This window comes from Callorhinchus milii, unplaced genomic scaffold (assembly GCF_018977255.1).
Source record: "Callorhinchus milii isolate IMCB2004 unplaced genomic scaffold, IMCB_Cmil_1.0 Scaffold68, whole genome shotgun sequence".
Taxonomy (NCBI): Eukaryota; Metazoa; Chordata; class Chondrichthyes; order Chimaeriformes; family Callorhinchidae; genus Callorhinchus; species Callorhinchus milii.
The window spans coordinates 180,476-199,208 of NW_024704809.1; the positions used below are offsets into that span (position 1 = coordinate 180,476).

At 52.1% G+C, this 18,733-nt stretch overlaps 2 protein-coding genes across 2 annotated transcripts in view; both read left to right on the forward strand.

The window, feature by feature from the left end:
• Positions 1-270: 270 nt before the first annotated feature.
• LOC103171892 (deleted in malignant brain tumors 1 protein-like) lies at positions 271-4,944 on the forward strand (the record flags this gene model as incomplete). The annotated part of the gene is made up of 6 exons (XM_042345612.1): positions 271-289; positions 1,313-1,627; positions 2,059-2,373; positions 2,888-3,202; positions 3,991-4,305; positions 4,760-4,944. Coding segments are annotated over exons 1-6 (1,464 nt in total), but the record flags the coding sequence as incomplete, so codon positions are not given.
• A 1,868-nt stretch (positions 4,945-6,812) lies between these two features.
• LOC103171773 overlaps positions 6,813-18,733 on the forward strand; it is a 31,329-nt gene continuing 19,408 nt past the window's right edge. Inside the window, exons 1-14 of the mRNA XM_042345613.1 lie at positions 6,813-6,855; positions 7,593-7,907; positions 8,255-8,569; positions 9,485-9,802; positions 10,281-10,595; positions 11,077-11,391; positions 12,200-12,517; positions 12,702-13,016; positions 13,219-13,533; positions 14,014-14,322; positions 15,448-15,747; positions 16,057-16,371; positions 16,787-17,101; positions 17,945-18,259. Coding sequence (XP_042201547.1) covers positions 7,628-7,907; positions 8,255-8,569; positions 9,485-9,802; positions 10,281-10,595; positions 11,077-11,391; positions 12,200-12,517; positions 12,702-13,016; positions 13,219-13,533; positions 14,014-14,322; positions 15,448-15,747; positions 16,057-16,371; positions 16,787-17,101; positions 17,945-18,259 — 4,045 coding nt within the window. The 5' untranslated portion in view covers positions 6,813-6,855; positions 7,593-7,627. The remainder of the gene's footprint in view (positions 6,856-7,592; positions 7,908-8,254; positions 8,570-9,484; positions 9,803-10,280; positions 10,596-11,076; positions 11,392-12,199; positions 12,518-12,701; positions 13,017-13,218; positions 13,534-14,013; positions 14,323-15,447; positions 15,748-16,056; positions 16,372-16,786; positions 17,102-17,944; positions 18,260-18,733) is intronic.

The window sequence follows — 18,733 nt, forward strand, 5'->3', positions numbered from 1 at the left end:
CCACACTCACAGGCCGCCCCCCCACCCCACCACACTCACAGGCCGCCCCCCCACCCCCACCCACCCACCCCGTGTTACCAAGTGGTGAGTTAGTGTGGATTTACCGTGTGATCGTGTCCCAGAGAGGGCAGTTCTGCTCTCAATCTACAGCAACAAAATAATTTGCACTTTCACATGGGGCGGGTGGGCACGTGGGCACTTTAGGGCAGGAGCGGGAGTGGGGAAGGGGGAAGAGGAGAGTTGGGGGGGTTCTGGGTATATAGCACAGAGATGATCGTGAACGAGGAGGGTGGGAGGGAGTGTGGACGGACGCACAGTTGTAGAGGGAGCTTTACTGCGTCTCTAACCCTGACCTGGGAGTGTGGACGGACGCGCAGTGTAACGGAGGCCGTGGATGGACATGGAGGTTGGCAGGTTACAGGAAGGTTCCCATCTTCTCCCCCCCCCCCCACCCCCTCCTCCTCTGGCCATCCTCTGGCCTTGACGTATTTCAACAGCCGACGCCAAAGAGATGCTACGCGCGTGTGTCCCGACTCGTTCCCTGCGGTGAGAGCCTCGGAAACAGCCGAGATCAGGCGAGGACATCATTCCCCATCTCGTCCGAAGCAGCAGAAAAACACGAGCCAACGGACTCAAACCGAAGCAGGGTCTCGTTGGGGCTGAACTGGCCCCAAGGTGACATTGCCTGGCAATGGGATGTCGGAATGGACCCCCCCCCACCCTCTGTGACGGTCTCCTCTATCCCCCTCTCCCGCCCCTCTATCCCCCTCTCCCACACCCCTCTATCCCCCTCTCCCACACCCCTCTATCCCCCTCTCCCACACCCCTCTATCCCCCTCGCCCACACCCCTCTATCCCCCTGTCCCACATCCCTCTATCCCCCTGTCCCACATCCCTCTATCCCCCTCTCCCACACCCCTCTATCCCCCTCTCCCACACCCCTCTATCCCCCTCTCCCACACCCCTCTATCCCCCTCGCCCACACCCCTCTATCCCCCTCTCCCACATCCCTCTATTCCCCTCTCCTACTCTGCTCTAAATAGGGTAATCAGAGGAGTATGGAGTAAGGAAACTTGTCCAACGTTTCTCCCTGCCGGGAATCGAACTCCGATCCTCTCACGTCCGAGGCGAGTGCTCTAACCACTGAGCTACAGGTAACTATTATTATAATAAGCTGAGATAAGATAGTCTACATAATAATAATGCAAGGATGATGATGATTATGATTATTATTATGTAGATTAGCCTTTGTGTTTGCATCATAAGAGTCATTGTGCTTCACGGTAACTTGGTATCTCTCCCTCTCTCCCAGGTCCTGTGCCGGTCAGACTGGTGAACGGGAACAACATGTGCTCCGGGAGAGTCGAGGTGTTGCACAACTCCACTTGGGGAAGTGTGTGTGGGGATCACTGGGGTACGGAGGAGGCCAATGTCGTCTGCAGACTGTTGAACTGTGGAGTGGCCACGTCAGCGACAGGGAACGCAAACTTCGGACAGGGGACTGGGCCGGTCTGGCTGTCTGACGTGAGGTGTAATGGGACAGAGGCCGCCCTCGATCAGTGCCCGGCAAAGCCGTATGGAAACAACAACTGTCACCACAGTCAGGACGCCAGCGTTACCTGCTCAGGTAAGGAACGATTTTGATTTGTGTTTCGGAGCTGTATTCAGATGGGACCTTGGTTGACCAAACAAAATAATAATAATCCTTGCAATTGGACTTGTGTCTTTGAGATCAATAAGATATCTCAAATAAATAATAATAAATTGGTCAATCAATGCACGGAAGTTTGTGGGACGCTGCTGTGCCCAATTGGCTGCCGCGTTTTGACAACAAAACATACGGTCGAATGACTTTACAGTGTATTCAGTGAAGCGCTTTGAGACGCCACGAAGACACGATAAGGCCCTGTATCAAATGCAAGGATTATCTGATTATTCTTCTGATGTAGGACTTGGGTCACCTACTGTTGGCTCAGGGGTAAAAGGGCAACCCACTGAGCCAGGCTGACAACAGTTAGCTCCCATGAGAGTGCCTCATTCTTTGCTCATTGACTCCAGGTCCTGTGCCGATCAGATTGACCGATGGTCTCAACATGTGCTCCGGGAGAGTCGAGGTGCTCCACAACTCCACTTGGGGAAGCGTGTGTGGGGATCACTGGGGTACGGAGGAGGCCAATGTCGTCTGCAGACTGTTGAACTGTGGAGAGGCCACGTCAGCGACAGGGAACGCCACCTTCGGACAGGGGACTGGGCCGGTCTGGCTGTCTGACGTGAGGTGTGAGGGATCAGAGGCCGCCCTCGATCAGTGCCCGGCAAAACCGTATGGAAACAACAACTGTAGCCACAGTCAGGACGCCAGCGTTACCTGCTCAGGTAAGGAGCGATTTTATTCTACGATTGAATTACTGATTGAAAATTCTCAGAGTGAAAAACATTCCCGTCCAGTCTTCCTGATTTCTCCTTAAACGGCACCGAAACAGACCATTCAGCCCAACTCGTGGTGGTGTTTATATTACACACCCCCACTCCCACACTCCTCTATCCCCCTCTCCCACACCCCTCTATCCCCCTCTCCCACACCCCTCTATCCCCCTCTCCTACTCTGCTCTAAATAGGGTAATCAGAGGAGTGTGGAGTAAGGAAACTTGTCCAGCGTTTCTCCCTGCCGGGAATCGAACTCCGATCCTCTCACTTCCGAGGTGAGTGCTCTAACCATTGAGCTACAGGTTACTATTATTATAATAAGCTGAGATAAGATAGTCTACATAATAATAATGCAAGGATGATGATGATTATTATTATGATTATTATGTAGATTAGCCTTTGTGTTTGCATCATAAGAGTCATTGTGCTTCACGGTAACTTGGTATCTCTCCCTCTCTCCCAGGTCCTGTGCCGGTCAGACTGGTGAACGGCAACAACATGTGCTCCGGGAGAGTCGAGGTGTTGCACAACTCCACTTGGGGAAGTGTGTGTGGGGATCACTGGGGTACGGAGGAGGCCAATGTCGTCTGCAGACTGTTGAACTGTGGAAATGGCACGTCAGCCATAGGGAACGCCACCTTCGGACAGGGGACTGGGCCGGTCTGGCTGTCTGACGTGAGGTGTGAGGGCGCAGAGACTGCCCTCGATCTGTGCCCGGCAAAACCGTACGGAAATACTACCTGTGGCCACAGTCAGGACATTGGCGTTGCCTGCACAGGTAAGACTATCGTAGTGTCATAGAATCTTACAGCACAGACGGAGTTCGTTCAGGCCATCGTGCCTGAGCCGGATCTTTGAAAGAACCACCAACTAGCCCCACTCCCCCCACTCTTATCCCAACTAGCCCCACTCCCCCCACTCTTATCCCAACTAGCCCCACTCCCCCCACTCTTATCCCAACTAGCCCCACTCCCCCCACTCTTATCCCAACTAGCCCCACTCCCCCCACTCTTATCCCAACTAGCCCCACTCCCCCCACTCTTATCCCAACTAGCCCCACTCCCCCCACTCCCCCCACTCTTATCCCAACTAGCCCCCACTCCCCCGCTCTTACACCAACTAGCCCACTCCCCCCACTCTTACCCCAACGCATCCCACTCTTATTCCAACCAGTTCACACTCCCCCCGCTCTTACACCAACTAGCCCCACTCCCCCCGCTCTTACACCAACTAGCTCCATTCCCCCCGCTCTTACACCAACTAGTCCCACCCCCCCGCTCTTACCTCAACCAGCCCCACTCCCCCTACTTTTACACCAACTAGCCCCACTCCCCCCACTCTTACCCCAACTAGCCCCACTCCCCCGCTCTTATCCCACAGCCCTGCACATTTTGACTTTTTAAGTACCTATCTAATTCCCTTTTTGAAAGCTATTCTCAAACCTGCTTCCAGTGTATTCCAGGCCACAACAACTCTCTGGCTTAGAGAGCTGCAGCGTTGGATTGGATTGGGACAGGTCGTGTGCTTGTAGTTTGCTCCGACCTGATGTTCTGTCTCTTGTTCCAGGGCCACATCCTATGCGACTGGTGGATGGAGACACCATGTGTTCTGGGAGAGTCGAGGTCTTTCACAACTCTGTCTGGGGAAGAGTCTGCGGCGACGACTGGGATATAGCGGACGCTCGGGTTGTGTGTCGACAGATGAGCTGTGGCAACGCCATGTCAACAGGTGGAGGGTTTTCCCTTGGCCGGGGGAAAGGACAAACCTGGCTGGATAAGGTCAAGTGCTCTGGGGATGAGAAGTTCCTGGATCAATGCCGATCTCAGCCATGGGGACACAGTAACTGTGTGCTGGGTACGGACGCTGCTGTGGTTTGCTCAGGTAAACAGGTCTCTATATCATAATGTTTCAACACAGGTTACACCTACAGACAAGCTGGTCACTCAACAACAACTTGCATTGGGCACAGCGCCCCCTCACACCGGGCAGCGTCCCAGAACGCTTGACAGCGGTGGAGCATGATACTCAAGCCAGGAGGGGAGGAGGGAGGTGACCATAGGCACTGATCGAAGAGTTCGGTCTTCAGGAACGACCTGAAGATGGGGAAGGAAGGGGCAAGGCGGAGGGATAGAGGAAGAGTGTTCCATGGTTTGGGGGCACAGTGGCTGAAGGCACGGCCATCGATAGTGGAGTTGAGGGTACGAGGGATGAACAGGAGGCGGGAGCCACCCAAGCGGAGGCAGGGGGTATGGGAGTGGGGTGTGGGTGGAGGAAGCAAATCGGATTAGGTTTGCCACAAGTTATTCTCCCAAAATACTGTGTCGATCTCCACCAGGTCCTGTGCCGGTCAGACTTGTGAACGGGAAGAACAGGTGCTCTGGGAGAGTTGAGATATTCCACAACTCCACTTGGAAATCTGTGTGCGGAGATGTCTGGGATTCCAATGCTGCCAGCATCGTCTGCAGACAGTTGATGTGTGGGACCATCCTGTCTATCTCAACCTTGGCCAAATTTGGAGAGGGGACAGGGCCATTCTGGAGCCCCGACGTGAGGTGTAATGGGACAGAAGCTGCCCTCGATCAGTGCCCTACAAACCCGTATAGAAAATACATTAACTGTAACCACAGTCGTGACTCCAGCGTTATCTGCTCAGGTAAGGAGAGAATTTAATAATAATAATAATAATAATAATATCCTTGCACTTGGTGGATTTCCTTATGTCTCAGACAACACTGGTGTCCAGTGTTCCGCCTCGCAAGCGCGAGGATCTGGGTTTCATTTCCGGGTGGGTCAGGGCAAAACATTGGGCAAGTTTCCTTACTCCAATCGCTGACTGTCCAGTGCTTGGGACATCCTCCTGACATTTGCGCTACACAAACGTAAATTTTTATTGTATTTTACTCCACACGCCTCTGTTTACTGAGCGGTACGTAGGAACCCAGTTGCTCGTCGATTGGTGGATTGCCTTTCTGGGGGTAAAAATCCCTTCAAAATAATAATAACAATAATAATTTGGCCACTCAATCCACGACTATTTGTTGGATACGGCTGTGCGCATTTCGCCCCCAAAAATACACAGTCAATTCACTTGACAACATATTCTGTTTGAGACGTCTTGAGGATGTGATAAGGTGCTATATGAAATGTGAGGATTATTCTTATTACTCTACGAGGTTAGAGCGGAGGGGCGGCTGATTGTGCGCTGAGTTTACTCTGACCTGATGCTCTGTGTGTTTGGTTGCAGGGCCCCAGCCCGTGAGGCTGGCGAACGGAGACACCATCTGCTCAGGGAGGGTCGAGATCTTTCACAGTTCCACTTGGGGCAGCGTCTGCAGGGACGGGTGGGACACGGAGGATGCTCGGGTCGTTTGTCGACAGCTGAGCTGTGGAGACCCCACGCTATCGATCGCACCCGTCTCCGCCAGCCAAGCCATCGATCAGATCTGGTTGATGAAAGTGAGATGCGTTGGGACGGAGAATTCGCTTGACCAATGTCCGGCCAACCCATGGGGTCAGCACAACTGCAATCACGAGGATGATGTTGGTGTCAAGTGTTCAGGTACAACCAGAGGTTTACAGGTCTCGCCATTTTATAATAATAAAAATAATAATTTTCCCATGCCATTTATCCCTCCGCTCGACGGGCACTGGCTTGCTTCACATTCCCAGCCCCTGCCCTGCCCACACCACTATTGGCGGTCAGGCCTCCCTCCATACCCTCTAGAACTCTATCCCAGAACCTCTCTGACTCACTCCTCCCTTGCCTCCTTCAAGGGCAGTCTGAAGACCTTACACTTTGACCGTGCCTTTGGTCATCCTTCCACCTACACCACCCTTCCCCCCTTTAATTCCCTCCAACCCCAACCCCTGGCTTGGGTACAAATTCTACACTGTATAGCGCCTTGAAACGTCCTCTCAATGTGTAAGTTGTTTCCACAAACGACAAATTGTTGCTCATCGGGGCATGTCTTTCAATCTTATTGCCCTCCTTGTCTCTACAACTCTTAATCCCTTTACTTCCTACATAACTATCTGCCTCTCACACCTCAATCCATCTTCTGTGTTTCAATGTTTCTATCCATTGAATCCAATAACAAATAAGTGACCATGTTTGTTTGCGTGTGTCCACAGGTCCCGTGCCCCCGCGGCTGGTTCACGGTTACACTCGGTGCTCGGGGACGGCTGAGCTGTTCCGTAATTCCTCCTGGTTCAGGCTTTGCCAGGATCACTGGGACCTTCGGGCTGTCACCATCCTGTGCCGGCAACTCAACTGTGGAGTGGCTTTGTCAGCCTCAACAGCCTTCGAGTCGCAGCCCGGGGAGCTCCATGTGAGATGCAATGGGACTGAGTCTGACCTGGATCAGTGTGTCACAAGTGACCAGAAAGTGAGCAACTGCGTCTACCCACATGGAGCCACAGCCGTCTGCTCAGGTAAGAGGAACGTTGGCAAGACGGAAGCCATATTCATTGGCTCCCACCAACATTTCTCTCCCTACGGGTCTGAACTCCTCAATCTCTCCTGGGCTCTCCTTCAGACTCACCGAACCCATGTGCAACTTAGGCATCAGGTTCGATTCCCAGCTTTCCTTTCTACCACACATCCATTCCCTGACCATCAACAAAAGCAGCCGAAACCCTCATCCACGTCTTTGTCACTTCCAGGCTGGACTATTCCAAAGCCCTCCTCACTGGTCTCCCCAGCTCCACCATATACAGCATACAATTAATTCCAAACTCTACTTCCCGGGATCTCACCCGCACAAAACTCAGGACTCGTGTGATGGGTGCGCAGAGATTGGGGTGTGATGGGGGTTTGAGGGCTGGTCAGATGAGATATGATTGGGGATTGGGCATTCAACATCTCTGCCCCCACACTCTGGAACTCTATCACGCAATGCCTCCACCTCACCCCCTCTCGTGCCTCCTTCAAGTCCAGTCTAAAGACCTTCCTCTTCGACTGTGCCTTCTTCCATCCACCAACTCCATCCCCACCACCCCCTGCCCCTCTGCCCTCCACCCCTTCTGACCCCAACTCCCAGCTTAGGGTAAAAAAAAACAATGCCCTGGGACGCTTTTTCGACCTGGAGTGGGCTACACAAGTATAATTTGTGGTTGTTGATGATGGCCGTGCGAGTATATTTTGCTATGTTGCAATGACTTGTTCCCAGGACGGTTGCCGGTCAGGCTGGTGGGGGGGAACACCATGTGCTCAGGCAGAGTGGAAATCCTTTACGCCTCCTCCTGGGGGACCGTGTGCGACGCCGAGTGGGACAAGAAGGACGGGGACGTGGTCTGCCGGGAGCTGAACTGTGGAGAGGCTGCGTCGGCTCCCAGTGGGGCGTTCTTCGGGAGAGGGAATGGGACGGTGTGGCTGGACGGAGTGAGGTGTAACGGTGCGGAGGGTTCCCTGGATCAATGTCTCACCAAATCCTTGGCTAACAATACCTGCTCCCACCATCAGGACGCCAGTGTCATCTGCTCAGGTAAGAGCGGCTGATAACTAACCTCAGAATAGAGGCAGAACTGCTTGCCATATGGCAAGATTTGGGGTTCAAAACTCCCTCTCAGAAGTTTGAGCTCACAGTCATAATAATAATAATAATAATATTATTTTGCATTTGATATAGCGCCTTATCACGTCTTCGAGATGTCTCAAAAGTGCTTCACAGGATACACCGGAAAATGAATTCACTGTATAAACTAACAAATCCCTCCCATTGTGTACCTAAAAGTCCATAACACCTTTGATAAAGTACCATATGTTATAACAAACTTGGGTCTAATCACCGACATCCTTGGCTGCTGTTTCTCATCTCTCCCTCTCTCCCAGGTCCTGTGCCGGTCAGACTGGCGAACGGCAATAACATGTGCTCCGGGAGAGTCGAAGTGCTCCACGACTCCACTTGGGGAAGCGTGTGTGGGGATCACTGGGGTACGGAGGAGGCCAATGTCATCTGCAGACTGTTGAACTGTGGAGAGGCCACGTCAGCGACAGGCAACGCAAGCTTCGGACAGGGGACTGGGCCGATCTGGCTGTCTGACGTGAGGTGTGAGGGCACAGAGGCTTCAATTGATCAATGCTCTACGAGTCCATATGGGGTGGACCGCTGTAGCCACGTGCAGGATGCTGGGGTTACCTGCTCAGGTAAGGAGTTTTGCAGCTGTGTTGGTCTTGTGGGCCTGTAGTTCAAGTTCATAGGAAACGGCAACCTAGGCTGACACTGCAATACAGTACTGGGAAAGCAACAACAACTACAACTTGCATTTATATAGTGCCCTTCAGTGCGAGGTAGAGTTCCGGAGTTCTTAAGCACTGCATTATTATTGCCGGGGACGCCTTTAATGCCAGAAGGAATCAACAGTAAGAAATTGCATTCACACAGTGCCTTTCATGTCCAGGAGGACATTCAAAGGAGCTGCACAGGGAAGGGTTTGCACCCGAAATTGGGGTTAGAATCGAGGAAGGTGGAGGGCAAAGGGTGGATGGGGGAGGGTGGCTGCTGATGTTGGCACAAAGAGGGTTAGCTGTGTTATCTGAGCAGAGGGGATGGCAGAGGAGTGGGGCAGGAGTAGATCAGAGAGGTAAAGAGGTCCATGGGAGTGAAGGGATTTGTATGTGAGGTTGAGCTTGAAATTGTTACAGTGGGAGATGGAGAGACCGATGGGACTGATTGAAATTACTCCACAACAACTACAAATTACACTTGTTTTGTGCCCTTCACGTCAGAAAGACTGTGGGATAGGGTGACTGTTGAGGACTGGGCGATGGGCAAGTCCTAGTTTGGTGAGGGTGAAGATATGAGCTGCAAAATTCTGGGTTTCGTTCACGGTTTGCGGATCATTTAGTCACGTCCTTGAGGCAGTTTGTCCCAGGATGATTCCAGACAATAATAATAATCCTTCCATTCGATACGGCGCCTTATCACGTCTTCGAAACGTCTCAAAGCGCTTCACAGGATACACTGTAGAGTGAATTGACTGCATATTTTGTGAGCAAAATGCGGCAGCCAATTGCGCACAGCAGCGTCCACAATCTCCTAATACATCTCCTCGCTCCCAGGTCCTGTGCCGGTCAGACTGATGGACGGCCACAACATGTGCTCCGGGAGAGTCGAGGTGCTCCACAACTCCACTTGGGAAACTGTGTGTGGGGATCACTGGGGTACGGAGGAGGCCAATGTCGTCTGCAGACTGTTGAACTGTGGAGAGGCCACGTCAGCGACTGGCAATGCAGCCTTCGGACAGGGGACTGGGCCGGTCTGGCTGTCTGACGTGAGGTGTAATGGGGCAGAGGCCGCCCTCGATCAGTGCCCGGCAAAACCATATGGAAATGACAATAACTGTAGCCACAGTCAGGACGCCGGCGTTATCTGCTCAGGTGAGTTGGATTTTTCTGCGCCACCAACTTGTCAGTGAGTGAAGCTAACAGAGGGTGAAGGAGAAAATTGTGGTCAACGGTGAGAGCGTCACCACTTGCTGGACAGTCAGCTGGTCAGACACCAGACAGTCAGACAGTGAGAGTGTCAGACGTCAATCACCCAACTGGGTAATGCTTTGATTAGGAAGTACTGGGATAATAATAATAATAATAATCCTTTCATTTGATACAGCGCCTTATCACGTCTTCGAGACTTCTCAAAGCTCTTCACGGGATACACTGTAAAGTGAATTGACTGTATGTTTTGTGGGCGAAACGCGACAGCCAATTGCGCACAGCAGCGTCCCCACAAAGAGCCGTGGGTTGATTGAGTGACCAAATTAGGGGATGAGTGAGATTCACCCAGAAAAGCTCTCAGGAAAAACACTCAGTTTACATTGTGATAGAAATCCTAAGTCACTCACCACCTCTCTCCCAGGTCCTGTGCCGATCAGACTGGTGGATGGCCAAACCATGTGCTCCGGGAGAGTCGAGGTGTTGCACAGCTCCATTTGGGGAAGTGTGTGTGGGGATCACTGGGGTATGGAGGAGGCCAGTGTCGTCTGCAGACTGTTGAACTGTGGTGACGCTACGTCAGCGACAGGGAACGCAACGTTTGGACAGGGGACCGGGCGGGTCTGGCTGTCTGACGTGAGGTGTAATGGGACAGAGGCCGCTCTCGATCAGTGCCCGGCAAAACCATACGGAAACAACAACTGTCACCACAGTCAGGACGCCGGCATTATCTGCTCAGGTAAGGAGATCTCACCAGCCCTCTTTTCCCTAATACAGTTGAACTTCCTGATAACGGAACCCCACTGGACCTGGCAGCAAAGATGGTTGTATCAAGGGTAAAGTAGGGTTTGGCCGTCAAATAGGTGCACCACCTAGATACTTTGTGATGAATCACTAGCAAAAACTACAACAACTTGTACTTACACAGTGCCCCTCACTCAGGGTAACATCCTGGAGCGCTTGACAGTGGCGGGGAACAACACTAATCCAAGGGGAGGAAGACGGGCGGTGACCATAGGCATAGTCCAATGGGAAAGTCTTCAAGTGTGACCTGAAGATGGGGATGGAAGGGGGCAACGAGGAGGAAGGGTTAGAGGGAGAGTGTGACCAATGTTTTGGGGCGTAGTGGCAGAAAATGCAACCATGAGAAGGTGCTTTACCAAATGCAAGGATTATTATTGAACCTAAGCCAAAGTCATTCCTCCCTCCCTCCCTATCAGGTCCTGTGCCGGTCAGACTGGTGGACGGGAACAATATGTGCTCCGGGAGAGTCGAGGTGCTCCACAACTCCACTTGGGGAAGCGTGTGTGGGGACCGCTGGGATAAGAAGGGAGCCAGCGTTGTCTGCAGAGCGCTGAACTGTGGGGGGGCCAGGTCAGCGACCGTGAACGCAACCTTCGGAAATGACACCGGCCCGATCTGGCTGTCTAACCTGAGGTGCGAGGGGACAGAGGCTGCCGTCGATCAGTGTTCCAGTAACCCGTGGAATACAAACAGCTGTAACGACAGACAGGTCGCTACCATCACCTGCTCAGGTGAGGCTACGCCATTGTGAATTTGATCCTAATGGTATTATTGATGCTCTCCTGGTTGCCGTTAATCTGCTCTGTTCCCTTGAATTCCCCCCAACCTCCTCCCATCCCCACTCCCGGATTTCCATTGCCCTTTGTGAAGCCTGCGTGACGGGCGGCATGACTGTGGGTTCAAGCCCCACATCGGGGACTTTGAGCTCACAGTCCAGGCCCCACTGCTAGTAAACTCTGCATTGTCTGAGATGCTGTCGAACTCGCCTCTTCCTTCGGACGGGTTTACACAGTCAATCCCGAACAACAGATGTACTCGAAGCGTATCGTACAGTAATCAAAGTTTACAACAATAGTATAGGTGATCAGTCTACACAATTGTAAGGGTAGCATCAGTATTCTCTGACTGTTCTGCTCCAAATGATTGCTAGAAACTCCCTTCCTTATATACTCTACTTGTCTTACTACAGAACCCTGAGATCACCCCTAATCTAGAGGTCCCTTGGACCAGGTTCCTACAAGACACCAAGTTAATGAGCATTTCGACTATCCATCAATGTTATCAGGACATCTTTATCTTTCCTTGAGTCTTTGATGGTCAAGGACATCTCACTAATTGAGTACTGGCTACGTCTGTCTACCTTTTACTAATTGGATGCTGGTCTCTCTACATCTTATCTCTATATCTGTGGTAACACCTTGCAAATGTGTAGACAATGACAGATTGCAACCGGTCAGTAGATGGGATCATTAATTAGCATGGCCTTCTCTAATCCTAGTCCAGCCATATTTTTACAACCTCTCTCTCTCTCTCTCCCAGGTCCCGTGCCGGTCAGACTGGTGAACGGTAACAACATGTGCTCCGGGAGAGTCGAAGTGCTCCACAACTCCACTTGGGAGAGTGTGCATGGGGATCACTGGGGTACGGAGGAGGCCAATGTTGTCTGCAGACTGTTGAACTGTGGAGAGGCCACGTCAGCGACAGGGAACGCAGCATTTGGACAGGGGACTGGGCCGGTCTGGCTGTCTGACGTGAGGTGTAATGGGACAGAGGTCGCCCTCGATCAGTGCCTGGCTTACCCATACAAAAATAACAATAATTATAGGCACAGTCAGGATGCTGGCGTTACCTGCTCAGGTAAGGAGAAATTTTATTACCAGGTGTTTTGGAGCAGTATTTAGACAGGACCTTGGCTCACATGATACCCCCTTTAGATGTTATCAACTGGCCAGAAAAGATGGTCACTCATCTGCAGAGCCTTGGGTTGAGGAGATGTCTATATCTCCAATGTCTTGAACATTCCTCCCTCCCTCTCTCGCAGGTCCTGTGCCGGTCAGACTGGTGAACGGTAACAACATGTGCTCCGGGAGAGTCGAGGTGTTGCACGACACCATTTGGGGAACAGTGTGTGGGGATCACTGGGGTACGCAGGAGGCCAATGTCGTCTGCAGACTGTTGAACTGTGGAGAGGCCACGTCAGCGACAGGGAACGCAAGCTTCGGACAGGGGACTGGACCGGTCTGGCTGTCTGACGTGAGGTGTAATGGGACAGAGGCCGCCCTCGATCAGTGCCCGGCAAAACCGTATGGAATTAATACCTGTCACCACAGTCAGGACGCCAGCGTTACCTGCTCAGGTAAGGAGCGATTGTAGTAAGATGTTTGTTGAAGCAGCATTCTGTGACCGATCAACCGACCCCCCCCGACCAAAGGAGGTGTGTGTGCCTTGGGACGTAATTTTGTATTGTAATGTATGTTGCATCTAGACTCAAAGCTCTCAATGCCTTTGATGGTCTCATCGATGAACACCCCTCTCTCTCTCTCTGTCTCTCCTAACAGGTCCCATACCAGTCCGACTGGTGAACGGTAACAACATGTGCTCGGGGAGACTGGAGGTGTTCCACAACTCCTCTTGGGGGAGCGTGTGTGGGGATCATTGGGGTGCGGAGGAGGCCAGTGTCGTCTGCAGACTGTTGAACTGTGGCACGGTTTTATCAACGCCGGTCAACACACCCTTTGGACAGGGGACTGAGCAGATCTGGTTGTCGGACATGAGGTGTAATGGGGTGGAGGCTGCTCTCGATCATTGCCCGGCAAACCCATATGGAAATAATAACTGTAGCCACAGTCAGGACACCAGTGTTATCTGCTCAGGTATCTATACTAAATTCCCAGCTGTTAAGCAACCCAAACGGTTCCTCTGCAGATCAGTTAGATACTTTACCTGATGTGATTACAATACATGGTTACAAGCATCCTTAGGAGGTGGGCCATGGGCACGAGCATGGATACGACGAAAGAATGGGGTTCGAATGCCGCAACAACAACAGATTACACTTCGGAAGGATGTCACAGGGCACTGAACGATCGGGGTTTTGGATCCGAGCTGGGAGTTGGGTTCAGCAGGTCGGAGGGCAGGGAGGCGAGAGGATGGGTGGGTGGGTGAAGGCACAATCGAAGAGAAAGATCTTTAGATGGGACTTGAAGGAGTTGAGATGGAGGGATTGTGGGATAGAGTTCCAGAGTGTGGGGACAGAGATGCCTGATCGCCCGACCACCAATAGTGGGGAGGGAAGCAATGACTATTTTGTACTGAGTTTGCTCTGACCTGATGCTCTGTGTGTTTGGACGCAGGGCCCCAGCCCGTGAGGCTGGCGAACGGAAACACCATCTGCTCAGGGAGGGTCGAGATCTTTCACAATTCCACTTGGGGCAGCGTCTGCAGGGACGGGTGGGACACGGAGGATGCTCGGGTCGTTTGTCGACAGCTGAGCTGTGGAAACGCCACGTCATTGACCTCACCCGTCTCCCCCAGCCAAGCCAGTGGTCAGATCTGGTTGAAGAAAATGAACTGCTCTGGGACGGAGAATTCACTTGACCAATGTCCTGCAGACCCATGGGGTCAACACAGCTGCACTCATGTTGTTGGTGTCCAATGTTCAGGTACTGGATAATAATACTAATAATATTTACATTTGATGTACTTTGATTTAAACACTGGGCCAACAACAACACATTACATTTACACAGCGCCTTTCATGCCAGGAGGACGTCCCAAGGCGCTGGACAGTCAGGGGTCTGCACCTGAGCTGGTGGTTGGGATCAGGAGGGGGTGGAGGAGGCGGGGAGGGTAAGGGTAGGAGGGTGACCGAAGGCACGGTTGAAGAGGAGGGTCTTGAGATGGGTTTTGAAGGAGGCAAGTCAGGGGGTGAGGTGGAGGGACCTTGGGATGGAGTTCCAGAGGTTGTGGGGCAGAAAGGCTGACTTTCTGACCGCTGTTGGCGGTGTGGGCTGAGCTGCAGCCCAGGTTGATAGGAGATCACAGAGGTAAGGAGGAGCAAGGTCGTGGGGGGAAGGCTTTGAAGGTGAGGACCAAGATCTTGAACTGTATCCTCTGGGGGACAGGGAGCCAGTGGAGTCAAACGAGGATGGTGGTGGGCAGAATCATGGTTCTCCAAGAGAAGCCAACGAAGGAATTGATTGGAAGATAAAACGGGGCATCAGTCCCAATCATTTATTCTGTTCTTGGGAATCTTGGTGGACTACCAACCTTTGCTTGGACAACGTCCTGAAGGATCGGGCTGAGAAGGGGGTGAACGGCATACTGGTATTGTTCGTCCTTCTTCAAGGACAGCAAGGTCCCAAGGCAGGTCCAGCTTGTGGCAGAGAAAGAACTGTGTTAGACAGTCCTTCTTTATCTATCCGAGCTCCTGGGCGTCGAGCAGAAAGACTTCCTCTGACCCACTTGCAAAGTCCTCGATCAAGAAGTGAGGATGCCCAATCTCTCTGATGCCCATCAGAGAGAGGAGATGCTCACCTCTTATGTCTGGGCTATGATTTTCTGCGGGTTCCCCAATGAAGATGAAAGGACAGTGTCTGACCCCAACTGAGTCGCATGGATTTTCTGCACACACTGGAACAATAATAATCCTTACATTTGATACAAGGCCTTATCACGTCTTCACAGGATACACCGTAAAGTGTAGTGGCTGTGTATTTTTGTGGGCGAAACAAAGTTGTGGATTGAGTGACCAAATTATTTTTAGACAAGAACTTATTTGTCCGCAGGTCCTGTGCCCCCACGGCTGGTTCACGGTTACACTCGCTGCTCGGGGACGGTTGAGCTGTTCCATAACTCCTCCTGGTCTGGGATTTGCCGGGATCACTGGGACCTCCAGGCTGTCACTGTCCTGTGCCGGCAACTCAACTGTGGAGTGGCTGTGTCAGCCTCCACAGCCTTCGAGTCGCGGCCAGGGGGGCTCCATGTGAGGTGCAATGGGTCTGAGTCTGACCTGGATCAGTGTGTCACAAGTGACCAGAGTGCGAACAATTGCTCCCACCCCCAAGGAGCCACAGCCGTCTGCTCAGGTGGGGTGATGGGCGTGCGATGATTGGTGTGATGGGGGTGTGAGGACTGATGTGATGGGGTGTGAGGACAGGTGTGATGGGGGTGTGAGGGCTGGTTTGATGGGGTGTGAGGGCTGGTATGATGGGTGGGGGAGGCCTGGTGTGATGGGGAGGCCTGGTGTGATGGGGAGGCCTGGTGTGATGGGGAGGCCTGGTGTGATGGGGTGTGATGGGGTGTGAGGGCTGGTGTGATGGGGTGTGAGGGCCGGTGTGATGGGGTGTGATGGCCGTGCGAGTATATTTTGCTATGTTGCAATGACTTGTTCCCAGGACGGTTGCCGGTCAGGCTGGTGGGGGGGAACACCATGTGCTCGGGCAGAGTGGAAATCCTTTACGCCTCCTCCTGGGGGACCGTGTGCGACGCCGAGTGGGACAAGAAGGACGGGGACGTGGTCTGCCGGGAGCTGAACTGTGGAGAGACTGCGTCGGCTCCCAGTGGGGCGTTCTTCGGGAGAGGGAATGGGACGGTGTGGCTGGACGGAGTGAGGTGTAACGGTGCGGAGGGTTCCCTGGATCAATGTCTCACCAAACCCTTGGCTAACAATACCTGCTCCCACCATCAGGACGCCAGTGTCATCTGCTCAGGTAAGAGCGGCTGATAACTAACCTCAGAATAGATTCACCCTGAAAAGCCCGGGTCAATTGCTTGCCATATGGCACTGATTTCGAAGATTTGGGGTTCTAAACTCCATGTCATCACTTTGAGCTCACAGTCTTAATAATGATGATGATGATAATAATAATAATAATCCTTGCATTTGATATAGCGCCTTATGACATCTTCGAGACATCTCAAAGTGCTTCACGGGATATACTGAAAGATAAATTGACTGTAAATTGTAGACAAAACATGACAAACGACAAATTAAACTAACAAATTGTGTACTTAAAGGTCCATAATGCCTTTCATAAAGTACCATATGAGAGACTGTTATAACAAACTGTGGGGATAATCACTGACATCCTTGGCTGCTGTTTCTCATCTCTCCCTCTCTCCCAGGTCCTGTGCCGGTCAGACTGGTGAACGGCAACAACGTGTGCTCCGGGAGGGTCGAGGTGCTCCACAACTCCACTTGGGGAAGCGTGTGTGGGGATCACTGGGGTACGGAGGAGGCCAATGTCGTCTGCAGACTGTTGAACTGTGGAGAGGCCACGTCAGCGACAGGGAACGCCACCTTCGGACAGGGGACTGGGCCGGTCTGGCTGTCTGACGTGAGGTGTGACGGCACAGAGACTTCAATTGATCAATGCTCTACAAAAGCGTATTGGGTCCACAGCTGTCACCATGGGCAAGATGCTGGGGTTACCTGCTCAGGTAAGACTATCATAGAGTCATAGAATCATAGAATCTTACAGCACAGAAGGAGGCCAATGGGCCCGGCTCTAAGAAAGAACTACCAACTAGTCCCAAACCCCTGCGCTTACCCGATAACCCTGCACATTTTTCCTTTTTAAGTACCTATCGAATTCCCTTTTTGAAAGTAACTATCGAATCTTCTTCCACCGCACAGGAATGCTACTTGCCAATACAACACAGATTTAGATTTGTAAAGCGCCTTTCACGTCAGGACGTCCCAAGGCACCGAACAGTCAGGGATTACACCTGAGCGGGGTGGGGTTTGGGATCAAGAGAGGTTGGAGGGCAGAGAGGGTAGGAATGTGGCCGAAGGCACAGTCGAAGAGTCTTGAGACGTGCTTTGAAGGAGGCACTACTCATATTCCGGATGAACCTTGAGTTCAGAAGATTCAGGGGTGGATGATCTGATTGAGGCTTTTGAAATAATAAAGGGATTTGATAGGGTAGATACAGAGAAACTATTTCCTCTGGTGGGTAGGGGGAATCCAGAACAAGGGGGGCATCATCTTAAAATTAGAGCCATGCTATTTTAAGAGTGAAATCAGGGGCAGTTTTTCACCCAAAGGTTTAATGGAAATCTGGAACTCTCTCCCTTCCCCAAAGGCTGGATCCATTCACATCTTCATGACTGAGGTGGATAGATGTTTGTTGGGTCAGAGTGTTAAGGGATATGGGGTAAGGGCAGGTAATTGGACTTGAGGTACAGATCAGCTACGATCTTACAGAATGGCAGAACAGGCTCGAGGGGCTGAATGGCCTCCTTCTGTTTCTATGTTTCTTATGTTTCTCGTTCTCTCCCAGGTCCTGTGCCGGTCAGACTGGTGAACGGCAACAACATGTGCTCCGGGCGAGTCGAGGTGTTGCACAACTCCACTTGGGGAAGCGTGTGTGGGGATCACTGGGGTACGGAGGAGGCCAATGTCATCTGCAGACTGTTGAACTGTGGAGAGGCCACGTCAGCGACAGGGAACGCAGCCTTCGGACAGGGGACTGGGCCGGTCTGGCTGTCTGACGTGAGGTGTAATGGGACAGAGGCCGCCCTCGATCAGTGCCTGACAAAGTCGTATGGAAATGGCAATAACTGTAACCGTAATCATGTTATGGTTACCTGCTCAGGTCAGTGAACGCAGGAAAGAGGCTTCAGTTTGACACCTTGTACTTAGAGCTGTGGAATCCTGTAGCTCAGTGGTTAGAGCACTCAAGCGAGAGGACTTGGGTTCGATGCCCAGCAGGGCGAAACGTTGGGCAAGTTTCCTTTATCCACACGCCTCTGTTTACCCAGTAAGTAGGAAGCCTGTTGTTAGTCGATTGGCGGATCGCTTTTCTGGGGCTAATAATTCCTTCACAAAAAAATAAGTTGGGCGCCCAAACCACGACTGTTTGTGAAACACTGCTCTGAGCAATTGGCTGTCGCGTTTCGCCCACAGAATATGCAGTAAACCGAATTGACTGTGAATTGTAATAAACCCTGCGCTCTATCACATCTTTGAGATGTCTCAAAGCACTTTGCAGAATGTACTGCAAAGTGCAGTGACTGTATATTTCATGGGCGATTGCACAGGTCCTCTCGCTTGCGAGGCAAGTGCTCTA